This window comes from Microchirus variegatus (assembly GCF_963457635.1).
Source record: "Microchirus variegatus genome assembly, chromosome: 5".
Taxonomy (NCBI): domain Eukaryota; kingdom Metazoa; phylum Chordata; class Actinopteri; order Pleuronectiformes; family Soleidae; genus Microchirus; species Microchirus variegatus.
In genome coordinates this window covers 34236732-34264340 of record NC_139806.1, presented here as the reverse complement: position 1 = coordinate 34264340, position 27609 = coordinate 34236732, and the positions used below count along the sequence as shown (strand labels likewise).

The following is a 27609-nucleotide window of genomic DNA, read 5'->3' as shown; positions in this document are numbered from 1 at the left end:
TGTATGCACAAGCATCAGTGGGTAACACTTAGTATTATAACATGGCAAAGATTATTAGGGATAATATTACGGTAGTACCATCTTAATATGCAGGAAGTTGCTTGGAATTAACTAAGTAAATGTTTTTGTTTTTTTGTTTTTTAAATGAGTAATTCACTGCATTGAATGTAATGTAAACAGCACAACTTGACACACACAAAAAAACTTACGTTCAGGAAGAGCGGATACATTTCAACTTTAAAACATTATAATGACCAATTTGATTCCCAAGCATTCACATGTGAACTCATTACACTGATAGTAGCCCATAGTAATTCTCCACTGGACGCGTGTCAGCGGCGCGGTTCTGCTTTGACCTCTGCCCAGCGACAATCCACAACCGGGCGCGTTACAGCAGCGGCGCGGTGCCTTGGGAGCCAGCGGTATTCACGGAAGATCTCGAGTTAGCGAGATCCCGCGATAGACTGTGTGTGTATAAAGGAAACAACAACAACAACAGCTTCTTTTCATTCTCCGACGTGGAAGAACTGTTGATCTGGTGTCATAAATGTTTCTCCACGTCAACAATCAGTCTCTCGTCGTGCGTTATGACTCTCCGAGACGCTCTGATTAATTGACTGTTGACGTGAAGTTGTGATATGTGTGTGTGATATGACCTGCGTGTTGTGTTTTTTTTTATTTTGAAAGGGGGGCGGAAATGTTTTACTTTGATTCTGTGTCGGACTTGCTGTCTTGTGCGATCTGCTCTGTTCAGCTTGACGCGACTCAGCAGCGGCAACGGCAAAAATAGAACCGCTACCTATCGATATCGGCGCTGCTGAGACGCGCCGCAGCGCGGCCAGTGGAAATGCTGTCATCGATTAGAATGGAAGCTGTTTGCAATGGCGACCGCGTAACGTGGAAATCCCCCCCAAACAGGAGCCAACAGCTCCCTCTTGCTTATGTTGTGCGCGTCTGCGATTTTTTTACTTTTTCCACTCATTTTTCCCATTTTCACAGTCATTTTTTATTAGCGAGTGATTCTCATTCTCAAAAAAAAACACGTATGTTCTTGGTCTGCAGTAAATCTCAGAGAGCAGACGTCCATGTCTTTCTGAAGCAGCGGGAAAAGCCGTTTTTTTAGGAGCATGGCACCCAGCATAATTGAAGGAAAAATGACATTATCTTTGGTCTCATTTTGGCCATACATTTCACACGAACCCACAACAGTGAGAAACGTGCTCCCTAAAAACCCTCCGACATGAAACGAAAGTGTGAAAGAAAGTGTGGAGGATGTGGAGCCTGCGGTGACAGGATGAGCGACAAAGACACAGCGGTCTGGAAATGTATGAACTGCTGTATACGACGAGGTGTGAAAAGGTTTTCAAATTTTGAGGGGGTTGACGACACGTGGGAGCTGAGACGTGTGGAGGGATCGTGTTTCTGTTCCCAGGGTTAGACGTTCACAGAATATGGACGAGGGTGATTTTTGAGGAAGCGGTGACGTACCAGCACTCGTCTCTAGGCCTGTCACGATAACAAATTTTGCTGGACGATAAATTGTCTCAGAAATTATTGCGATAATCGATAATATTGTTGTTCTGAGATAATTTTCATCTAATACAATGATAATGGTATAATAATGCAGGTAAACCTTTTCAAAGAGAAATAAACTTTTATTTTTAAGGAATATTTAACACTAGAACACATTAAATTAACAAACAAGCAAAAGCCATAAATAAAATGTGTTAGCTGCACTCTGCTGTGGTAGGCTAGGCCAGGAGTCCCGCCTCCCCACACACACCATGTGACTGACAAGTGACTGACATGAGGGTTCACTCATCGTTACTCTGGCTTTAGACGGCAACGCTCCCGGGTGAAACCGACCAAATATTTTATCAGATGTGCCTTTCGTTTAGACGGCGACGGCGTTTTTGGGGCTTAAAAAACGCAAAAAAATGAACCCACCCTCCAGAGTGGAAATCTTAAAAACGCTCCGCTGTCAAACCCTTTAGACGGGAACGCGACAGCGCTGCTGCGCCACATTCGCCCCCGGTTCTCTTTGTGCCAACTTCAGCGTTGTGTCAGCGTGAGCAGCGCTGTCGCGTTCCCGTCTAAAGGGTTGACAGCGGAGCGTTTCAGGAGTCATTTCAGCAATTACGCCGAGTCAATGTTTTGGTTTTCGACTGTGGGGGCGACTCAGCGCTACTAGAAAGAAGTAGAAGGAAGTTTCAGCGCATGTGTTACCGGCCTCAAGCCTAGGGGTACTCGGGCCGGTAGCTATTGTTGTTGCACAGTTATAAAGACTGTGGAACAATGAGAAACAACACGTTTTTAGCAGTGTGCGACTTCCTCAAGCGCCATTTTATTCTGCATCTTTTTATCAGAAAAATGCTTGAATCTATAAACAACACATATAAATAATAACAAAAGAAATGACAGTATACTGTGGCTACCTAGTTAATACACGAAAATCATCAAATGATTCTAACCACATTCAAAAATTACATAACTTTAATAACATGTCTACCTGTAGGCTATTTCATTCACTCCTGACACAATATCTCCATTTGCATGAACCAATATTATGTGGTGGCGACTATTACAACAACTACAGCGCCATAAACCACCATAAACTTATTAGAATCATGTCTCAAGTCCAATGCATCCAAACCCATTACCTGCACTTCACATTGTCTGCAGTGAAATCAATAGCTAAAATGCTAGCTTGCTACATAACAGACATAAATTAAGTTCAAACTCGGTTTTCGAAAACATTTAAAACCTCATTAACAAGACTGAATGTTTTTACAATGTCTAAGCAGTGTACTGACCAATTATTAAGTTGCTTTTCCATGTTTTACATACCTGTGGAACAATGAGAAACAACACGTTTTTAGCAGTGTGCGACTTCCTCAAGCGCCATTTTATTCTGCATCTTTTGGGAGGAGGATGGGCTTGAGTTAGGAGTTTTCTCACTGAACCTGGTATCACAGTGCCACCTATGGTCACAAAGTGGAATTACAAGCAAATGACCTGTATGGGAGTAACTTGGAATCTAACTGAAATAAATGAAAATAAAGAGAAAGAAGAAAAATAAAAAAATAAGGGGTGCGTGTGTAATACATATACTAATGAGAGGCTCTTTATTTCCCGACCTCTACACATGCGTGCGCTCCTGATGTTGTTGTTTGGCAGTGCTTCACAGCGCCACCTAGCCACCTGGCATGCATACTACATGAAATTTCACACACTTCAGGACCCGAGAGAGAGAGAGAGAGAGACGGGGAAAACAAAAAAGCATGCAAATGGCATTTATCGCGGCCAGAAAAATGATCGAGCTAATTTTAATTATCGTGCGATTAATTGATTTATTAAATATCGCGACAGGCCTACTTGTCTCTACGTTGATCTATCAGTCGGTATGAAATCGCTGTAAAGATAAAGGATCGTTTATTGAAGTTCATCGTCATCATTTACTTCATCATCATCATTTAATTCCCCTCCACTGCCTTTCAGGGTATAATAGGACTCAGTCAGCAGTCATGCTGCTTCAAACAGAGCACATATTATGTCATCAAAAAGGGAGAAATTTACAGACAAAAAGGTGGTACCTGTTCACAAAGGTCGTCATTTTTACCGGTAATTAAAGGCTTACGTTACCCTGACAGATCATCTGTAGCCGCAGAGCAAATGGAGAGAAGGAAACGACGGCTGAAAAGAAGCAGGATTTTTCCTCTGTTAAAATCTCTCAGGGTTAGTTATGGTAATTAAAGGGTTGTCTCTGGAGAGGGAGGTGCAATATTAGAACAGAGGGGAAGGCTGAGGTGGTGGAGGGGTGGAGGGGTGGAGGGGTGGGCCCCAGCTCTTTCATAAGGTGGGTTTCCATCAGCCTGTTTAAATGCACATTTTTGATGTGTGCATAAAAACACCTGATTGGAAACAGATATAAGGGTAGTACAGTGTATTATGTTATAGTATAGAGCTGCAACTAACGATTATTTTCGTAATCGATTAATCTGTCGATTATTTTCTCGATTAATCGATGAATCGTTTGGTCATAAAATGTCATAAAATACGTACATAAAAAACGTTGATCAGTGTTTGTCAAAGCTGATAATGACGATGTTCTCGAAAGTCTTGTTTTGTCCACAAACCAAAATCATTCAGTTTTAATGATTTCTTTGTTATATGAAGCGAAGAAACCAAGAAAAAATTCACATTTAAGAAGCAAAAACAATCAGAAATCTTGTTTTTAATCATGAAAAAAGCTTCAAACCGATTATCGATTATCAAAATAGTTGGCGATTAATTTAGTAATCGATTAATAATCGATTCAGCTCTATTATAGTATATATTGCATTCAAGTCTGTGCAGTTGGAAAAGAGGTGAAAAAAAGATAAATCATGTGACTGAAACGTCTTTCGTATGTCAGTATTTCACTGTATTGAATAAACTGCAATATTCCTCGACAGTGCAAGAAGAAAATATGACTACAAAATTAACTGAAGCAGCAACAAAACACCACCATATATGAAGAACGTGCTCCTTATTATCTTGTTTTACTACTACTATACCTCCTTACCTCAATGAACTAACTCCCAGTATATTTACAAGCAATTAAAGGTCACATAGAGTGGTCCTGTTGCACATATATGTGAGTTATGGAGGTCTACTTACATATATTAAGTTGTTTTTATGGTCAAAATCCTCCTAGTTGATGTAAACGAGCCGATTGAAATCTGTCCTTTTCGAAGCGCTTGTCAGTCGCGCTATTTCAGCCATAAATCTCGCCCGAAAAGACAGAGTGTGTTGTGATTGGCCAGCCAGCGTAGAGCCTTCCCACCTGTGTTGTGATTGGCCAGGTATCTGGAAGTGACGTAATCTATCACATCAGCTCTCAGAAGCGCAGCTCCCTCTCTGGAGCGGTGGATGCACTGCTACTCATTATCAAAACATTGTTTTAACAGTGTTTAAAAATAGCTTCTTCACGACTCCCCGCCGCAGTCCCTTTTATGACTTTAAACCGGAGTCAGACCCAGAGTCAGAAGACACTGTTGCTCGTGAAACACCTCCACAACGGACGTTATTCTTCTTCTGCGGTTCAATGTACGCAACCGGATGTGCCCGGACTAGTGCCCGGAGCAGGACGATCTGCTGTTCAGGAGAACCGCTGCTTACGTAACTATTACGGGATTATCAGTGATCTCGTTGAGCCCCGAGATTACAATAAAACACAACGTTCTCAGAAGTGGCTGAACTGTTTGTTTAGAACCGTCAGGGCTTCATAAACAAGGTAATGACGCAGATACACACCAAAAAAAACAGCGATAATAGGAACTTCCGGTCTAGTTCCGCTTTAATGGAAACAAAGGTCTCCTTGTTGGCCAATCAGAGGACAGGCAGACAAAATAGGATTGTTGTTTTGGTAGGTAAACAACAATGGTGCACCACAAGAGAGGAGAATTCTTTGTTTGGATGGATAAACAAAGTTGAGCTATTTGTATTCCTACAATGTAGGATTTTGACCTTCAAAATAATGTCTCCAAGATAAAAGGAACTACAAAACTCTATTTTACAGCATATGACACGTCGTGTCTGTGATGCTAAACCTTTTCCGTGTCATCCCAGTTATGTATGATGTTAATTCCCACATTGTGTTACTTCAACAGAACACATCCTTGGAAGTTGGTGTACACCATTGGTTCTCAAAGTGCGGCCCGGGGGCCAATGGCGGCCCGCAGAAACATTTCTGGTGGCCCCGCAATGAATTACATTTGATAGTTTTAATCCAGGAGCTACTAAGCTTGTTAAATGTTTATTGGACATTACTGGATACAGACCAATAAGTGTAAACAAAAATACTGGGTATTTACCTGGTTTCTATATGGTGAATTTTAGTGTATTATTGGGTTATAAGCTGGTAATAAGCAGGTAGCTACAGCCCCCAATTACTAGCTATTTACCCAGTAAATATATGGTAACAGAAATGTGTTACTTGGTATTGGTACTTGGTAAGGTACGAACAATGGCCAAAATACTGGGTAATTACCTAGTAAATTATGTAGTGTTATTATATTAATGCTTAAATTACATTATATTAACGCTTATATTACTTAACGCTAAACTGTAGAACTGCAATCTGGTCATTAAAATTATTAAAAATGGGATTTCTTTCTTTTTTTCTGCCGTTTTTCTTCCTTTGGTGGCCCTCAGTCCAACGTTGGGTTCCTAAATTGGCCCGTCAGGAATCAAAACTTTGAGAACCCCTGGTGTACACTCTCCACTGGCGGGTTGCAGCCATTATGTTATCTTCTCGGAAGGGGGTCACATCACACAGAGTATGACAAATCAACGACGGCAATGTGAATGTGAATAACTGCTTTATTATAACAAGAGGTCTCTCCATGCATACTAAAGTTGTTCATGCTAAAATAGAGACGCTAGCATTTTCCCTTTTTAAAGGGGAAATAAGTAGTTTATAGTGCCATCTAGAGTAGAGGCTGAAATTTACAACAAAGAACTGCTGCTCTGCTCACCCCCTCCCTTCCCTGAGCGCTACGGTGTCCTCAGCCGGTCAAATGTCGTCCTCGTCGTCTTTCTCCGTGTCAGCAGATGAGGTTCGTGAGGCGAGGGAGAGGGCGGAGCTACCGCGGCCGTAGCAGAGGAAGCGGAGAGAGTGGAGGCGGGACTTCCTGTTACAAGTAAAGAGACGCTTGATTTGTTCTCTCGCGTTTGTCCTTACAGGCTCCGGTAGAAACATGGCGTCTCGCTGCTAACGGTGGCTATGCAACCGCGGCCCGCGGTCATGTTATTTTACATGACTTTTTGAAACACTACGAAAATGAAACAAAAACTATTATACAGCGACTAGACAATGCAGGAGCACATAATATGTATAAAAAAGTGGATTTTGGGTTATATAAACCCATAAATACTACATATTGTACCTTTAAGGCTCTTAAACTGAAAAAAAAAACCATGGAGTATTGTGGACATAGAAAGAGATAAATGCGCATTTTCTTTCATTGGTTAATTTTTGCGATACATTTTTTCAAGGTAACCTAACTATATTCTCACCCTCACTTATTCCTCCATCTACTCTGCCAAAATCTTTCCATCTACAGTTTTTTTCTTTTACTTATCACTCCTCTGAATTTGAGATCTTGCTGTGACCTGCATTTTCCTGCATTGCAGGGAGGAAAAAGTTCAGTCTGCTGAAACTGTTTCACATCCGCTCACTCCCTCGCTAACATTATCAACGGTCGAGTTTAGTTGCAAGTACCGGTGTCGCAAAACAAGACAAACTATTTGATGATTGTTTGCACTCGGAATAAAATGTGTTTACCTTCCTCCAAATTAGATCCCGCTTTGATTGTTTCTCGCCATCAGCAGAAATCTGGTGGCTCTAATGTGGCACCGTGCCTGTCGTCTATACTGTACTTTTTTGCCATTAGGAAGCCTGCAAGAGCTGCTCTTTACCCAGCACAAGTGAGTGTTGTCATGGTAACCTGCAGAAGGTGAAAGAAAAGGGATGATAGATTTGGATGTTTTCTGAGCTCAGCATCCCACTCCCAATACGACCAGACAACAGTAAACATACCTGTCTGTTTTTTTTTTACGGTTCCTTGGAGATCTCATCCCCTCGCCTCCTCCTGCTGCACTGAAACATGAACCTATAACGTATATTTTTAGCACTAGGACTCAGAGTTTCTATAGAATCATCAATTCATCATCTTTTTTGAAAGTTATTTTTTTTGCTTTTGTCATTTTGCCCCCCCCCCTCCCCTTTTTTATTCCCATTCACTAGAACCTGTGCGTGTTGCGAGTCTAACTCTGACTGTGGTATAGCTCAGGCTACAGTCTAAAGAGTACATATATATTTATTATCATGGGCAAAATGCATTGGAGGCAATGCATTCTTCACTGCCACTTTTCCTGGTGACAGTCCACAGCTGTGTACCTCCATTTGTTCCATTGGACACAAATGCAGAGATAATGTACATAAATGGTTAGAAGCTGTTTCTAATATGACAGTCAAACTAAAGACAATTTGATACGTATCACAGTTTTTTTTTGGTCAAAGCCCAGATTGTCTATTTCATTGGTTCTCAAAGTGCGGCCCGGGGGCCAATGGCGGCCCGCAGAAACATTTCTGGCGGCCCCGCAATGAATTACAGTTGATAGTTTTAATCCAGGAGCTACTAAGCTTGTTAAATGTTTATTGGACATTACTGGATACAGACCAATAAGTGTAAACTGTACAACTGTATTTAGTATGTCATCAAATTTTGGATGACATAGTGATAAAGTATAGTATGACGTTTTTGTCAAATTTTGGCATTTAAATTTTTTCCCAAAAATGCGTGACGGCATATATGTAATTTTTGTCCAATTTTGGATCGAAATTTTTTTTGAGAAAAAATGTCAAATTTGGGACGACATATGTAATTTTTGTCAAATTTTGGACCAAATTTTTTTTTTAAAGAAAAAATTCAAATTTGGGACGACATAGTATTGTACAACGTTTTTGTCAAATTTTGGACCAAAAACTGTTTTCCCCCAAAAATTGTAAAATTTTGAACGACATAGTATAGTATGACGTTTTTGTCAAATTTTGGCATTTAAATTTTTTCCCAAAAATGTGGGACGGCATATATGTCAATTTTGTCAAATTTTGGACCAATCATTTTTTTGAGAAAAAATGTCAAATTTGGGACGGCATATGTCAATTTTGTCAAATTTTGGGCCACATTTTTTTTTTGAAAGAAAAATTTCAAATTTGGGATGATATAGTATTGTACAACGTTTTTTTGGTAAATTTTGGACTGAAATTTTTTTTGAAAAAAAATTGTCAAATTTGGGATGATATAGTATTGTACAACGTTTTTGTCAAATTTTGGACCAAAAACTGTTTTCCCCAAAAAATTGTACAATTTTTAACGACATAGTATAGTATGACTTTTTTGTCAAATTTTGGACCAAAAATTAATTTTAAAAAAAAAATGACATTTTGGACGACGTAGTATAGTATGTTGGTTTTGTCACATTTTGGACGCCATAGTTATTACAAATAAGATTTCATTCAGTTTTTTTCCTTTTTTTCCTTTGGTGGCCCTCAGTCCAATGTTGGGTTCCTAAATTGGCCCTCAGGTATCAAAACTTTGAGAACCCCTGGTCTATTTATTGCATGTCTTGTGCATGCAGAAAAAGAATGATAACTTTTTCATGCTAGTTACACACCGTGTGGGGAAGGAATTATGACTGACAAGGCTTGTGTCAAATTCTTCTGCAGTGATCGCCACATACCACAACTAACTGTACCCCCACCCCCCCATACATGACTCATAATGTATGCAAACATAATCACTTTTAAATTAAATGCTTAAAATATGCAAACTGGAAATTAAGGTATTTGTCAAAAGCTAGGGTGCAGTGCAGAAAGATTTATGCCTTTAATGTTGAGTGATTTTTCATTTGATATATAACATATTCAGGTTGAAGTTGAAAAAAACAGAAATGAGGATGGAACAAAGTTCAACTCAGCTTTTGTCCTGCCTTAAAAATGTAAAAGTAACAGAACACTGGTTTGCGCTGCATGCCGGAGTGTGTTATGTAACATCAAACACATTTACTATGACTTATTTAAAAAAAACAAAAAAAAAACACACTAGATTGTAGTTTATTCTACAAATAAAACATGGTGGTGGCTGTCAAACCTACTCAGTAAAGTCTGAAAGACAAAGAAAAGACAGAGATGACATTGACATGTGTGTGTTCATGTATATTCATGTTTGTGAGTTTTTATTGTGCATAGTTTCTTTTTCTTTGTCATGTCTGTTCATTCATCTGCCCTCCTGTCTGCGTGTCTTGTCAATCTCACTTTGCGGACATGCATCTGCCCTGGTTTTGGAGTGTTGTTCTTTGCAAGGTTTGTTTTCCCTCCCTCTCCTCTCGTCTGAATGTCTCGTCTGCCCGTCTGTCTGAGTGCCAGCTCTGTGAAATACTGTGAAATCAGCTAAACGCGTAGCAATAGTTGATGCTAATCGCATCTATGACCCCCGTGTAATGCACCCCCCTGCATCCACTCATCAATTTATCTTTTCATTCACTTGCTCACCCGAGCCAAAGCATTGTCCCCAGTCAAGGATTGCTTGTATTCAACTAGATTTGGTCCCTTAATCCCAATAGAATAGAATAGAATAGATGGATACCATAACAATATCGCAGTATACAGCAGAAAAATTGCAAAACAAAAGATTTCGAGTGTGTGAAGTGGGAAAAGGTAATTGCTAGTTCTCCCCTTGTTAATCCACTAATCCGTGTTAGTCATGTATTGTTGGTATTGCTCAATCGATGACGCTAAATTATGAACATTTTCAGTAAATCAAAGATAACAGAATATGTCAGTGATGTTTACAACATATGATTATATGAATATTTAGTCCATGTAAAAATAACTAAAAACTGAACCTGTTTCACAGTTTGCCAACTTGCTTATTTACATTATTCTATACATTCCCAATGATGAAAAACTTCCAGTACATGGTCCATTTTATTTGGTGAAAAAACAGTGAATAATAGCTAAGCATTAGTTTAAGACAGTTTAAAAAAACAGATATTCTGGTTTAACAATAAAAAAATAAAATATAAAAGACACTACAAACAAACACACAGAACAGGTAACTGTGCACCCTGGGAAATTATTATTCTGAGCCAAAATAATGAGATAGGCAGGTACATAGAGTGCTGGTGTTTTCCACAAATCATTATTCAGCCCTACAGCTTTTCATTTTAAAATGCAATTTACTTACAACCTGTTCTCCTGGTTAAAGGTCAAGCAGCAAGTGTGACCACAGCCAATAGTGTTGATCACTGTGACCAAAACAAACATATACAGTAGGTGGTGTGTCAGCGAAAGCCACACTAAGCTAATTAGCCTGTTACTTTCAGGCTTCCAGGTATCAGATTTGTATCGTCACAGCAACAAAGCGAATGAGCATATTTCACCTCAATGTTTATTGATCTATTATTTTCTTCTCAAGCGAGCAGGAATAAAAGTAAGGCTGCTGGGTCTTAAACCTCCTCTCCATCAGACTCTCAGCTGCGGGAAGGATGTCAATAACTCAGATTACATGGATTTGTTCCACACACACACGCGTGTGAAAGCATAGACGTGTAAATACAAAGAAAAACACACGACTCGTGAAACACACGTAATCGTTGCCCTTGAGCTGTACGAGGCACAGATTCAGTCAGTGGGATATATTTTTTCACAACAGGATTTGCCGGGTTCCATTCAATGCATGTTTATTTGTGAACCTAAAACAAAAATCAAAACTGTTTTGAACTTTGATTCTTGATTTTCATGAATAGGTCTCTGTGTAAATCCACGCAGAGGCAAGGTATCAACTGCACAGGAATGCTTTTGTCAAACGGCTGGTGATTCAAATCAGAGCAAAAACAAAGCCTTGTGGAGAAATAATTGCCTGCAGAGCACAGTGGCTCCATAAAGCCTGTTTATTTTTTACTAACTACAATCACATTGGCTGCAATGTGTAATTCAGTGAATGCATGCAATGGATTTGTCTGGGGGAAAAAAAAAATACCGTTTAGATTTGTGTTTATAAGCAACAGTATAGACCGGAGAGATGATCACATGGTTCTGGAGTCTTTTAGATCATTTTTTTTTTTTTAATTCATTAAATCGGAACTAGACCGGAAGTTCCTATTAACGCTGTTTTTTTGGTGTGTATCTGCGTCATTACCTTGTTTATGAAGCCCTGACGGTTCTAAACAAACAGTTCAGCCACTGCTGAGAACATTGTGTTTTATTGTAATCTCGGGGCTCAACGAGATCACTGGAAATCCCGTAATAGTTACGTAAGCAGCGGTTCTCCTGAACAACCGATCGTCCTGCTCCGGGCACTAGTCCGGGCACATCCGGTTGCGTACATTGAACCGCAGAAGAAGAATAACGTCCGTTGTGGAGGTGTTTCACGAGCAACAGTGTCTTCTGACTCTGGGTCTGACTCCGGTTTAAAGTCATCAAAGGGACTGCGGCGGGGAGTCGTGAAGAAGCTATTTTTAAACACTGTTAAAACAATGTTTTGATAATGAGGCGCAGTGCATCCACCGTTCCAGAGGGGGGCGCTGCGCTTCTGAGAACGGATGTGCTGGATAGTACAAGCCAATCACAAGACTCTGTCTTCTGGGGGTGAAAGTTCACTCTGAAATCTCGCAGCAGAAAAACACCGTCAGAAAAGAGGATTTCTATCAGCTTGTTTATAGCAACTAGGAGGTTTTTGAGCATAAAAACAAGTTAATGTATGTAAGTAGACCTCCATAACTAACATTTATGTGCAACAGGACCACTCTATGTCACCTTTAACATGTTTTTATGGTCAAAAACCTCCTAGTTGCTGCAAACGAGCCGATCGGAATCTCTCGTCAGCCGCGCTTGTTCCAGACTGAAATCTCACCCCCAGAAGACAGAACTGTGCTGTGATTGGCCAGCCAACGAGAGCTTTCCCAACTCCCTTGTGATCGGCCAGGTACCTGGAAGTGACGTAATTAGCATGTCAGAAGCGCAACTCCCCCTCAGGAACAGTGGATGCACTGCTGCTCGTCGTTATATTTAAAAATGTCTTTGTCACGACTCCCCGCTGCAGTCCCTTTTACGCCCCTTTGACCCCGAGTCGGACCAAAAGTCAGAAGAGACTGTCGCAAGTGAAACACCTCCACAACGGATGTTCTTCTTCTTCTGCGGTTCAATGTACTCTGCAGTTCAAGAGACTGGATCCTTACGAAATGATTCCAGGCTTTTTTCAGACCGCTTGCAGAACCCGAGAATACAATAAAACCCAGCGTTCTCAGCGGTGACTGAACTGTTTGTTTTGAAACTTTAGGGCTCAATAAACGAGGTAATGGCGCAGATACACACCTAAAACAGCGTTAATTGGAACTTCCAGTCTATGGGAGCTTTAATTAATTCTCATACTGCAGACATGTTCAGGTGAACCACGGAAAGAAGGACCATGAGGTGCCCAAGAATCTGAGCGCTTCTGCGACTGAACATTAGAGAGCCCACTAAGTCATCTCTGGAAATATTTGTCCATTGATGTTCCTGACAAACATGTAGAGGTGTAGAGTAATGGAAGCCAGTAACACTTGTATTCAGCTAACCCACTTATTATTGTTCCTAAATAAATTAGAAAGGTTTCTAGAAGTATGTTGTTTTATTTGCCATTCAACAAACATTTTATTTTAAAGTGTATGATACCTTTTCTCCAGGTTCTCCGGTTTCCTCCCACTGTCCAAAAACATGCAATATGGGGATTAGGTAAATTGACCGAAAGTGCGAGTGTGAGAGTAAATGGTTGTTTGTCTCTATGTGTGGCCCTGTGATAGACTGGCGGTCTTTCTCCCCCCCCCCCCCCCCCCCCCCCCCCGACCCTCATGTGGAGGTTAATGTGTTAGAAGATGAATGAGACCAAATGGCTCACACTCACTCAAACACACAACTTGTGTAAGTTACCAAGTGTTACAAACTGTCCTGGGAACTATAATAATAACAATAATAGATTATAATCATGATGACATGGCTGTGAGGGACAGCAGGAGAGAACAGAGGGATTCTGCAAAGGTGCTCATCCTCCTCTGTAACTTGATCGTGTGCAAATTATTCACTTCATTGTCTTGGTTAATGGTTTTCCCACCATCTGTTCAAACCTCAACAGAGTCATGCCAGCCATATGTAAAATTGTTTTTCTCTGTGTACCTGGCTAATATTCGTAGGGTATTTTTCTCTAGTTACAGACTGGATATGAAACACTGGGAGAAATCATTGTAAATCATGTGTATGTTATTTTGGTAACACTAAATAATAAAGCCCATCACTTAAAGTGTCCAACATCATCTAACTCTTCTAGACTTACTGGGTCTGGATTGCATGGTACAGTAGGTCAACGTCTGATACCCAGAGCAAGAAAGGTACTTACAATATACTTTATTATTCCTTTATTTTATATAACCCTGTAGATACTCAGTAATTCAAAAATACTTATGCTGTAATTTATTTCTCCTTTCCCCTAAATACCCCATAGATAGTCCTTCAGTAAACTTACAGGATAGTGTTGCTGTTATTTTAGCTGTGCATTGAAATGTTCTGTGTATTCAGGAATGTCTCTAGTGGGAGATGAAGCTGTGTTGAATGCAGGCTGAGGATGTTTTTGGGACGATGGATATAATAGCAGAGCTGGATAAGGTGTAGCAGAGTAAGCCTTCCAATTTATTACCCCGCTGTGGCACAGCAACAAAAATCCTTTTTCTGCCTCACACAGATTTGTGAATCTGGACAAAACATCTTGAATAGCACACAGTAGGTTTTTGCTGTGAACAGATAATGGAGTTATATCTTATTATTTTTTGCTTCTCCCTTTTGGGGTCACTACGGAGGTATTGTGCGCCTCTTATCTCCCCTGTGCCGTTACACCAACTGATCATCTTTAGCTCCGCCTCCTGTGCCACTGTCTCCGAGCCATAAATGCAATTATGTATTATATCAAAACAAATAATAGTCCTGAGATTAATTCTCGACCTCGTTAGTAAATGGCTGGCAAAACAATCCAAGCACAAGGATCAATAGATCTCATCGCATCCTCCTTCCTCCATTGCATCCAATGTCGATGAATATCTCATCGACATTGGTTTGCGATGGAGGAAGGAGAATTTATTGCTCATTACTCGACTCTTAAATCATTCATACAGAATAAAAGCCTTAGCCACCTTGGCTCATTGATCCTTTGTTTGAAATCAGGGTTGTATGTTTGTTGTAAGTACGGTTGTGAGTTAGAATCTGAGATATCAGTAGCCTAAAGCCCAATTTATACTCCTGCGTAAAGTGCTCTGCGTAGGTTACGCAGAGTCCTCTGCGTCGACGCAGAACCTGTTGTAGAGCCTCTGCGTCGTCTCCGGCTGCACGGAATATTTTTGAAGTGTCCGTCACTCCGTCAAGGGACAACAGAGACGGCAAGAGCAGCGATTGGTCCTCAGGACAGGCCGAGCTAAGCTGCTCTGTGCCGGCTCACAGTGAGCACCGAGCGTCCACAGACGCGGAGCTGAACACCGCCGACTTCGTCGCTGCCAAACTATAAATATGTCATATCTTAACACACACAGCACATGTTTAGACTCTAAATGGCCAATTTCTTGCCTCAAATTATCTTAAAACTGCGTTCCGGGACACAGAAAAGTGACAAACGGCCACTGTTTCAACAACAACAGTCTTTCTCCCTCGGATGCCATTGCTCACTGTAGCCAAAAGCACAACAACCTTGCGCAGCGAACCCCTACTGATCGGGCGGGAAATTGCAGCGCCTATCCGTCACCACGACGCAGAAGTATAAAGGCTCGAGTGGTCTACGTGGTGACGCAGACGGATAACGCATTACGCAGTCGGAGAAGTATAATGTGGCCTTAACTGTGTTCTTCTACATTGAAAAACTCATGACGCTGTCCATGGTGCTGAAGTAGCGTGACCATTTCTGAGTTTGTTGATTTTCTGAGTTGTTTCAGATCAGTGTGGCAAACCAGAGGCAATCACTTAACAGCATTGGTCTGATGCTGTTCAAAATCGGATCCAGGTCCAAGAAACATTAACATCACATAAATTTACTTTACTAAAAGTCACCAATGTCACGTGACCAGAATGTGACATGAGAAAGTGGTATTGAGCCATTCCCAATACAGCAGACTATAAAGACCCAGTTTTATACTTAAGTGTGGAATTTATACCTGAAGTATTCCTTTAATATTTCTATTGTCACTCAATATTGCCTGATGTGCAAAATGTGCATAATTCATTAAGAAGAAAATGTATTTTTTTGGGGGGTGACATGACTGCAGATTTACAATATTTATGACTTTCTGTTTTGTGTAAAAAGAGAGTATAGAGCATGCTGTCACAGAGGAAATTAACTGCACTTACTGTATTTGTCTTTATGTCACTGTCACAGTCACATAAAGGCAGACATTGCTCACGTAGATTTGGTTGTCAACCAGTTAGAAAATCAGCCTCCAGGTTTTCTAGTCTACACATCAAAGGATGCATGACAACAATGCTAAAATGACATTATACACTATGGGTCTGATTTACTAAAGCTTTGCGCGTGCACAAACGCATCAACGCAAATTTGCGTGTGCAATCCAGTTTGCACACGCAAATTTGCGTTGATGCTGATCTACTAACGAGGAGTGCGTCCCTCAGACGGGCAAAATAGCACTCGCAACACATTTAGCGTTCTTGCCTTAAAGGGACAATATGTAGTATTTATGAGTTTATATTACCCAAAATCCACTTTTGTATACATATTATGTGCTCCTGCATTGTCTAGTCGCTGTATAATATTCTTTGTTTAATTTTCGTAGTGTTTCAAAAAGTCATGTAAAATAACATGGTCGCGGGCCGCGGTTGCATAGCCACTGTTAGCAGAGAGACGCCATGTTTCTACCGGAGCCTGTAAGGACAAACGCGAGAGAACAAATCAAGCGTCTCTTTACTTGTAGCAGGAAGCCCCGCCTCCTCTCTCTCCGCTTCGTCTGCTACGGCCGCGGTAGCTCCGCCCTCTCCCTCGCCTCACGAACCTCATCTGCTGACACGGAGAAAGACGACGAGGACGACATTTGACCGGCTGAGGACACCGTAGCGCTCAGGGAAGGGAGGGGGGTGAGCAGAGGAGCAGTTCTTTGTTGTACATTTCAGCCTCTCCTCTAGATGTCACTATAAACTACTTACTTCCCCCTTTAATGCATATGCGCATATTTACATTTTCTCCTCCCAGCACGCTCAAAATTGCGTGTCAACGCCCCACATTGCACGTGCGATACCCACAGACGGTTCCTTGCTTTGTAGGTACAGCATGTATTCTTTGTCGAGACCGACTGTGCACAAATACCAAGCTGAGAGTGGCTGTTGAACTTTAGAAATGTCAGCCACTGCTCCTCACAGGCAGCACTATCTGTTCATACCTGCGTCCTCCCAGCACTCCCTCCCTCCTCCCCGCATGCCTTAAAACTTTCTCTGTGCTAAGCGTGACCGACTGAAACGGTTTGAAGCTGCCTCTTGGTTGTGGTTAAGGAGAGGTGTGGAGTGCACACGCCTGTAGTATGAACACAGAGTCGTTTGAAATAACAGTCCCCCCGTCAAGGAATGTGGAGGATAAAAGAGTTGCAGAGTTTCTCAGAGACCCACAAAATGCTGTGGCCAATTTTTAAATTTTGGAAAAATCTGCTGTGGCCCACCCCCTTAGAAAATCCAAATGTATCATAACAGTAGTAATTAGACATTTACATTGAAATAAAAAGGATAAAGAAATGTTATTTCTCATTCAAAGGGCTTGTTTTGTTCAAAGCTTGAAAGCAATTATTCATGAGATACCCTCAATGCGTTTTTTCTCCCGGTGCTTCCCAAACTAACATGCCTGGGAGCCAATCACAGCACGGGCTCTCTCCAGAGGAGCATCCATACAGTACGCAGCATGTATTACACGACGAGCATTCACGAACCGCGTGTTGTTTACATGTTGCTGCGGGTTCACTGGGAGGCAGCGGCATGCGATGCGATGTGCTGTGATGAGCACATGTGTCTTTGAGAATTCCGCTTCAGAAGGACGCAGGATAAGCGTGTGGAATATACAGTTGTACAGAATATGACAACAATGTGCTTTCTTTCAGTTCAGTATACATTTATTGGGGAAGTCGCATGTTACACCTGAATATCCCTCACCTCACCCTTCCCTTCCAAGTGTGCCGGGGAATCTGTGTAGTAGGACTGCACATTAGTGCACAAATCATGCGATATGGGATAGCGTTGCTGAATATTGTGATAATGATACCACCTGCTATAAATTAAGAGATACAAATAAAAGTGTTTGATTACGGTAAACAATAAGATGAAGATGATTTATAAATATAACAAAAAGAGGACAAAAATGTACTTGAAAAGTGAGGAATTGTATTCCTACTATAATGGTCATGTATAACAGATGTTCCCGGGTAACATACACAGCTGCGCTGCAGCAGAGGCTACAAGCAACAGATATCTCAGATCTCAGCCAAGTATTTAACTCATCGTTTACCCGAGTTAAAGGTGACATAGAGTGGTCCTGTTGCACATAAATGTTAGTTATGGAGGTCTACTTACATACATTAACTTGTTTTTATGGTCAAAAACCTCCTAGTTGCTGTAAACGAGCCGATAGAAATCTCTCTTTTCTGACGGTGTTTTTCTGCTGCGAGATTTCAGAGTGAACTTTCACCCCCAGAAGACAGAGTCTTGTGATTGGCCAGTACTATCCAGCACATTCGTTCTCAGAAGCGCAGCGCCCCCTTCTGGAACGGTGGATGCACTGCTCCTCATTATCAAAACATTGTTTTAACAGTGTTTAAAAATAGCTTCTTCACGACTCCCCGCCGCAGTCCCTTTTATGACTTTAAACCGGAGTCAGACCCAGAGTCAGAAGACACTGTTGCTCGTGAAACACCTCCACAACGGACGTTATTCTTCTTCTGCGGTTCAATGTACGCAACCGGATGTGCCCGGACTAGTGCCCGGAGCAGGACGATCGGTTGTTCAGGAGAACCGCTGCTTACGTAACTATTACGGGATTTTCAGTGATCTCGTTGAGCCCCGAGATTACAATAAAACACAACGTTCTCAGCAGTGGCTGAACTGTTTGTTTGGAACCGTCAGGGCTTCATAAACAAGGTAATGACGCAGATACACACCAAAAAAAACAGCGTTAATAGGAACTTCTGGTCTAGTTCCGCTTTAACACTCCGCTCACACACGAAGTACAGAACTAAGCGGGAAGAAACAAGGAGAGCGAAAAGGCGGAGAATCATACTAAAACACACCCTAACGAAATAAAACAAGTGAATGGGAAGGAAACACTGAGCTTGTGTGAAATTTTAGGACGCCGGCACGCTGCTGCACACTGCTCTCTCCTCTCACTGTTTGAGCGTGAGAAACATTTATCAGTTAAACTGGTCGTTTGCAGGTATTGCGATTATTATACACACCTGGAGTCTTCAGTTAGCATCAAAATCATTGCGTATATGTGTTGTATAAACATGGTGGTCCAAAATGGCCGCCTCCATTGAGCTGACCTTGTCCTGATACAAATATAAAAGACGGATTCTAGGAGAATGAAAAAACATATATAATCAGGTGTTTATAAACTTTTGAAACACATGTCTGACGTTTTTACACACTGGACCATTAATCAGCTCAGACCGGGCTTCTACAGGTTTACACGTTTCACCGTCTACCTTCACACAACTTGAACGAGTGGATTTTAATAATGCAAATGTGGGAGAAAGCAAAGAAATGTTTTCTTCCTTCTGAAATCTGTCGTATCCCAGAACAAAAAAAGCCCTAATTTGCCCTTTGGTTCCACTTTCTTATAGTTTCCCCACATATGTTCTCTCAGCAAACTGCAGCTGTAGACTCTCGACCTTCCCTCGCACCAAGAAGCAACTCTGAATAATGTAATCTCACCGTTAGTCTACTCTCACTTCTGTTTTTATTATTATTTTTACTCTTATGGTCTCTGGAGGGATTTGGGAAGCTCTTGAGTGCCATCGTGTGTTAATTTCTTGCAGTATGTTGAAAACAGAATCAAAACATTTCAAGAGTTGTTTCCCCTTGAGTCCACGTGAAGCAAACTGCTTCTAAACCATGCAATTTATTATAGCTTATCCGTACAATCATGTGACCATTACGACATTACGAAAGTGTGAGCATGCTTTGCGGGACAATTAAACCTGATGGCGTGTTGTCTTCTATCTTTGCAGGAAGCGCTTTGAACCTCACTTGCCAGGCATTTTTTGGCTACAGCGGTGATGTCAGTCCACTCATCTATTGGATGAAGGGAGAGAAGTTCATCGAGGACCTGGATGAAGAGAGAGTCCAGGAAAGCGACATCAAGTAAGAACCGGTTTTGGAATCGTTGCATCGGTTGTTGTGGCCTTAATGAGGAATTAATAGCAGCCTCAGGATAAATTCACTGTATAATATTAATAGATGAAAGCAATGGTTTTGCAGGTTTTTAGCCCATTAACTCCAAATTACGTACATCAAACCAACCACTTTTCAGACACTTATTTGCTGCCCTTCCATCATGTAGAGACAACCAGCTTGTTTTACATCATCATTCATATGTTTTGACACTTTCGTTTTCATTGTGTTTAAAGGTACAATATGTAGTATTTATGGGTTTATATAACCCAAAATCCATATTTTTATACATATTATGTGCTCCTGCATTGTCTAGTCGCTGTATAATAGTTTTTGTTTCATTTTCGTAGTGTTTCAAAAAGTCATGTTAAATAACATGACCGCGGGCCGCGGTTGCATAGCCACCGTTAGCAGCGAGACGCCATGTTTCTACCGGAGCCTGTAAGGACAAACGCGAGAGAACAAATCAAGCGCCTCTTTACTTGTAGCGGAAGTCCCGCCTCCACTCTCTCCGCTTCGTCTGCTACGGCCGCGGTAGCTCCGCCCTCTCCCTCGCCTCACGAACCTCATCTGCTGACACGGAGAAAGACGACGAGGACGACATTTGACCGGCTGAGGATACCGTATCGCTCAGGGAAGGGAGGGGGGGTGAGCAGAGCAGCAGGTCTTTGTTGTTAATTTCAGCCTCTCCTCTAGATGGCACTATAAACTACTTATTTCCCCTTTAAATTGCATTTTGGGAAAACAGATTTTTTTAAAAGTCAGGGAAAAACTGAGGGAGGGAAGCACATTTTCTTAAAAAATACTACTGCTATTCTAGCAATACAAAGCCACATTAAAATCGGTGAAGTATCCCTTTAAGCACACACACATCGACGTGTAGCCTATTGTGTATCAGCATTTAAATGGTTGACAGCCACACATGTCATTGCAACATATGGGTGTATTGTATTGTATTGTTGTGTTGTGCTGCACTCCATATTGATTATTTATCCCAAGCCCCATTGGATTTTTAGCGGCTGTGTTGTCCAAGAAAATGATCGCACCGAGAATCCAACAAACCCGTAGCATACTTTTAGAAAAATGAAAAAAGTGAGGTGTTTTTGTAGCTGAACAAAGACACCACACAAATGTTTTTTCTGAAGTCGGTGTGAACACTCACAAGGACAGTTTGCGAGCCTTTGTGAGCTATATCACCAGCTCAACAACCTTGGAAATATTTAATAATATTTCAAAATAATGTTTTTGAATCGTCCATGACAACAGATTTTGTAAAGCACAAGCAATTTCACGTCTTATGACCATTATGGTCAATATGTAAGAATCAGAACAGTTGTCGGCTGCGAAACTATACTCCACCAAAAAAAATGACATTCTGTAAACTGTCATGACTGATGGCCCACTTTTTGCTGCTTTTCGGTTTCAAACAAACTCGAGAAAAATAAAATAAACTTAAAGCGGAACTAGACCGGAAGTTCCTATTAACGCTGTTTTTTTGGTGTGTATCTGCGTCATTACCTTGTTTATGAAGCCCTGACGGTTCGAAACAAACAGTTCAGCCATTGCTGAGAACGTTGTGTTTTATTGTAATCTCGGGGCTCAACGAGATCACTGAAAATCCCGTAATAGTTACGTAAGCAGCGGTTCTCCTGAACAACCGATCGTCCTGCTCCGGGCACTAGTCCGGGCACATCCGGTTGCGTACATTGAACCGCAGAAGAAGAATAACGTCCGTTGTGGAGGTGTTTCACGAGCGACAGTGTCTTCTGACTCTGGGTCTGACTCCGGGTCAAAGGTCGTCAAAGGGACTGCGGCGGGGAGTCGTGAAGAAGCTATTTTTAAATACTGTTAAAACAATGTTTTGATAATGAGGAGCAGTGCATCCACCGTTCCAGAGGGGGGCGCTGCGCTTCTGAGAACGGATGTGCTGGATAGTACTGGCCAATCACAAGACTCTGTCTTCTGGGGGTGAAAGTTCACTCTGAAATCTCGCAGCAGAAAAACACAGCAACTAGGAGGTTTTTGACCATAAAAACAAGTTAATATATGTAAGTAGACCTCCATAACTAACATTTATGTGCAACAGGACCACTCTATGTCACCTTTAATAGAACACTCATACAACGGCAATGTCTTGGTGTCGTATCAGTATTTATTTTTTTCTTCCTGGAAGTATATATATATATCGTATCACATATATCGTATAGTTTTGGTGATTGTAACTTTAATTAACTTTTTTTTTCTCTTTAAACCAAAGAGGAATGTACTCAATGTTGATTAGTTTTTTTTATGATTGTCACATTTTACAATAAAACTGAAAATTGCTCTCCAAGCTTCATTCCCTGGTCTCTACGACATGTATTACAAGCCCATCTCCATGACTCCCCCCTGGTCGTGGTGTAACACATTTAAACAAATACATTCTTTGGCCCATGTGCATGTTTCCCATTAGGGCTGTTTGGAGAGGCTGCTGCTCTAGGGAGACAGTCCTGTCAGATGGTTAACAACCGCCATTTTTCACACTGCTGCCACTATATCGCTATCTCCGTTTTGCTGCACCCACCTAGCAGCATGCAGATGGTCCACGGAGAGCTGGGGGGGGGGGGGGGTTGTGGGGCAGGAGAGAGGAAGCAGACAGGGGAGAGGTGGAAACAAATATGGCAAGTCACCAAGGACGTAGAGGAAGTAAAGAAGATGCATCTCTGAAAAGTGAGTTTGCTTGTGCACCGATATGAACAGGCAACAGAGACAAATTTTACAAATTCATTTTAACCAGCGCAGCTGCTCACCGCTCCCCTCCCTCTCAATCGCTTTTGTCGTACATTGCTCCCCGACACCAGGATTCCCCGCTCCTACTGGATGATGGGTTACCTTTTCAATAATTCATACCGGTTTCATGCAACAGGTCAATACTGTATTTGATCATATGCTCTCTGCTGCTGCTCCTGCTCCTGCTTCTGCTGCTCCAGACCTGTTTAGGTGCAGCAAGAACCTTGGTTTCACTTACCAAAAAAAGGCAAACCAAGATACACAGTGCACAGAAAAAGATGGAGACATAGAGCGAAAGGAACAGAAGAAACTAACGATCAGCGAATCTGTTCTGCAAACTGCAGCCAATTCTCCCTTTAAGACAGATATAGTGGTCTCTAAGGTTTACCTCTGTCACTCAGGGTGACACACACACTTTTTTTTTTAGCTTGAGTATGAATGCCAAACATGAGCTGAGGGAAAAGTGCACATGCAATGGGCTCATAGTTTCTCCAGGCATGTATTTACTCAACATTCAGCCTATTGATTTGTTCATTTCTATGGTAACTCAAGGCCATAAATTCTCATTTGTGCCAAGGGGGGGGGGGCAGGGCTGTGCTGTTATCATAACATGCATGACTGGACATTAGCATAGCATGCAGAGATTAATAAATTAGCGGAACAATTCTGGCTCAGCCATAAAGACGGAGTTGATCAATATGTCGTTCAGCCGGTGTTTTGCAGGTACCCGTCGAGGTGAGTGTTTAAAAGGAATGAATAGGTCGGCAATGAGCAAACACGGATAATCTGCTAATGAGCACCACAAAGGTTAATGCATTCCGTTAACTCTGTATCAATAAATCTAATCACCCATAAGAAAAGTCGAGTGTCAGGACCGGAGTCAGGAGCTTGGACTCAATTGGAACGAGGACAGAAGTTGGTTTCAAAAATAGGTTTATTTGCTGGATAGATTAAGCAATTCAAAAAAGCGACCAAAGGTCCAAATAAAAACCAGGTAGGGAGCAACCAGCTTGGAAAACCTCCCCAAAAATACAGAAAATAAATCTACAGCCAAACTGCGAAAACTAGAAAATAAAACTACAGACTTGCTGCGAAAAAACAGGGAAAACAAAAACACAGCCTTGCTGTGAAAAATCCAAAACAAAACGACAGCTGGTTGGCTGTTTCTCTGGCTGAAGGCAATTATTACTATGTTTTTTAAACATGAGAGTCAAAGGGAGAATTTTCGGGTGATTCTCCATGTCAATCGAATTGCACCAAAAGAGGCAGGACCATAAAACATGACTTGAATCTGACGATTCTGATTGGACAATGACAGATATTATGTCGAGAACACTGATAATAACTACCTTTGCTGGCAGACATGGTTGAAAGGAATATTAGTACTAAGGATTATCTTTCTCCTCCTAGTTGGTAGGGCGTCCCTATACACCGTCCGCCGCTGCTTGGAGCTCTGCCATGTGCAGAGATTTGCAGACGACACAGCCCTTGTTGGCTGTATCAGAAGTGGAGAGGAGGATGAGTACAGGGAGAGAACTTTGTCAAAAGGTGTGACAGTAATCATCTGCTCCTAAACACCGCCAAGACCAGGGAGATGGTTGTGGTCTTCTGGAGATCCAGGGTGCACCCAGAAACAGTTCTCATCAAAGGGGACAGAGTGGAGGTGGTGCACACCTACAAATACCTGGGAGTCCATCTGTTTGACAGGCTGGACTGGACCACCAACACAGATGCTCTGTGCAGGAAAGGACAGAGTTGTCTGTACTGGCATCCTTCAACGTCTGCAAGAAGCTTGTTACGGAACTTCTACCAGTCTGTGGTAGTGAGTTCCCTCCCGTACTCAATAGTGCGCTGGGGAGGGAGCCTCAAGAAGAAAGACTTCTTCACACCTGGACAAGCTAATAAGGAAGGCGGGCTCTGTTGTATAGGCACAAAATTGGACAGCCTGACATCTATAGCTGAGCGACGCACACTCAACAGGCTCCTGTCCATCATAGACAATACACACCATCCATTGCACATGAACCGTCCACAGACAGAGGAGCAGTTTCAGTTGACTGGATTGTTGTCAATGTCAGAGCAAATCGTTCCTCCGCCATGCCATTAGACCAGGGGTTCTCAAAGTTTTGATACCTGAGGGCCAATTTAGGAACCCAACATTGCATGAGGGCCGCCAAAGGAAAAACAAAGGAAAAAAAAAACATAAATAAATCCCATTTGTAATCATTTTAATGACCAGATTGCAGTTCTACAGTTTAGCGTTAAGTAATATAAGCGTTAATATAATGTAATTTAAGCATTAATATAATAACGCTTTATAATTTACTGGGTAATTACCCAGTATTTTGGCCATTGTTCTCACCTTCTAATTACAGGTTAATACCAAGTAACACATTTCTGTTACCATATATTTACTGGGTAAATAGCTAGTAATTGGGGGCTGTAGCTACCTGCTTATTACCAGCTTATAACACAATAATACACTAAAATTCACCATATAGAAACCAGGTAAATACCCAGTATTTTTGTTTACACTTATTGGTCTGTATCCAGTAATGTCCAATAAACATTTAACAAGCTTAGTAGCTCCTGGATTAAAACTATCAACTGTAATTCATTGCGGGGCCGCCAGAAATGTTTCTGCGGGCCGCCATTGGGCCCCCGGGCCGCACTTTGAGAACCAATGGACTAGACTCTTCAACCTCAAGCATACATGATGCATACACACACACACGTACATGTGCATGCACACACTCACTTTGCACTGTAATGACGGAATTTCCAGATTCATTTCATTTCCAACTTCTTTTTATATCTTATATCTTTTTTGTATTTTTATACTTCATATTATGTTCTAGATTGTATCGCATGCCTTGTATGTTTCCATTTTGCAACATATTCTTTGAGCTGCTGGAAATGTGAATTTCTCTTTGAGATAATCTATCTATCTATCTATCTATCTATCTATCTATCTATCTATCTATCTATCTATCTATCTATCTATCTATCTATCATATTTTTATATATACGGTCATGGTGAGATGTCACGCACATCAATTTTGATGTATCAGTACAGGTTATATGAGTGTGGTCGTTATCGCGGCGAGCTTTGAAAGTTCATATAGTGTAATAATCTGAAAAGGAAAGCTTCAAAGTACCCACCACTCCCTGGGGAGACATGAATTATTCCTGAGTCTCTGAGTGCCCCTGCCCCCCCAACCCACTGCACAACAAACTCGGCTAAAAGTGCAAATATTATTAACATTACCTCAACCTCTCTTTGCAGAGCTTGTGATAATCTTTCAATTTACCGATCTGTCAACAATCTTATGTGCTTATGTGCAGTTTATTGGCTCGAAAGACACTGTAATGGCTGAGAGTCATTACATCCGTGCACTTGACTCTCACACACAAACACACTTTTCCTCATTCCGCTCCACTCCTTCTCAACATGCCGTAATTAGTATACACTATAAATGATACATATATGTGCACACACACACAAAAAACAAGCAAACAAACAAACAAAATAGAGTTGATTGCGCTCTCATTTGCACATTGTTTCCTCCAAAGAGTGCTGTAAAAGTGGGCTAAGTAGTTCATCTAAGGTATAGGAGAGCATTACCTCCTCATTTCCACCTCCATCAGGCTCAATCGGCCCAGCAGGGGACACTCATTTACTTTATGGAATATTACTTTCTCTCCGTTACCATGGCAGCCGCTATAAAAAGATTTCCCCCTCATCGACATTATTTGATTCCTCTCTCCCCCCCCCACACACACACACACACACTCGGCAAGGAAGAGTCCTTATTGATTTTAATTTCTCATATTGCAGAGGAAGAAATTAACATACCGTGAAGTAATTACAGTAACACAAAAGGGGGCTTCATCACGACGCATTTGTGGAACAGAAGGATGCCGCTTACAGCCATTTTTTATGTAATATTCACATTGTAACACAATATGTTTTTTTTTGATAGCACGCTCAAGATCATGACTCCTGAAGTCGCCACCGCAGCTTATGCTGCTTCCCATCACAATAAACTTGTTTAATAAGTCGTTTTTTTTTTTCTCCTCTCTTGCAGGGTGATCAAGGAGCATCTCGGGGAACAGGAAGTGGCCGTCTCCTTGACGATTGACTCTCTGGAGGAGGAGGATCTGGGAAATTATTCCTGCTATGTGGAAAATGGAAACGGCCGTCGCCAAGCTACTATCCAGCTCTTCAGGCGAGGTAAGGAACTTTTAAAAATACTAAGGTAAGGTTGGTAAAGGATTGAAAACATGGCTGCGGGTCTGGATGTTTTTATTTCTAAAACCCCGAAAAGCAACCTAAAAACAGAGTGAGGATGTAGTCGGTGTCCTGTTGCCGTACAATTGTGTCAACTAATGTTATGAACGTGTCGAGTTCTGCTGGAGGAGTGGAGAATTGGACTCAGCCCTTAGTTAGAGAGGTTAAGAGGAAACTTGAGCTGCTGACGTTGCGTTAAATGTTTATGAACGGAGTAATGTTCACCTTCTGATCGGTTCGTGTTGCATAAGCGTGTGTTACTGGTTACTCTACTCGTGCATTCCTTAATTTTAAAGATGTTTCTAACAGCAATGGAAGGAAGGAAAGTCTGCACACGAGTACGGTCTTGCATGCTGTATATCAGGGGTGTCAAACGTACGGCCCACGGGCCTGAATCGGTCCATCCGACTCAACAAAGATGACTTTGTGTAAACTACCGGTGGGAGAATGCTGCGGCCCCGTTAATAGTGTACGCGTAGGGAACACTGTGTGTGAGAAGAGAGAGAAGCCGGCGTACGGGCAGAGTTTGCATTAGTCACTATGAAGTGGGTTA

General features: G+C 41.6%; 1 protein-coding gene across 1 annotated transcript in view; it reads left to right on the top strand.

Annotated features, from left to right (window-relative positions):
* The window catches only part of il1rapl1a (interleukin 1 receptor accessory protein-like 1a), a gene marked incomplete at both ends in the record, with an annotated part of 201060 nt that overhangs the window by 160240 nt on the left and 13211 nt on the right, over positions 1-27609 (top strand). The window contains 2 exons of the mRNA XM_083889220.1: positions 19834-19966; positions 26854-26999. Coding sequence (XP_083745346.1) covers positions 19834-19966; positions 26854-26999 — 279 coding nt within the window. The remainder of the gene's footprint in view (positions 1-19833; positions 19967-26853; positions 27000-27609) is intronic.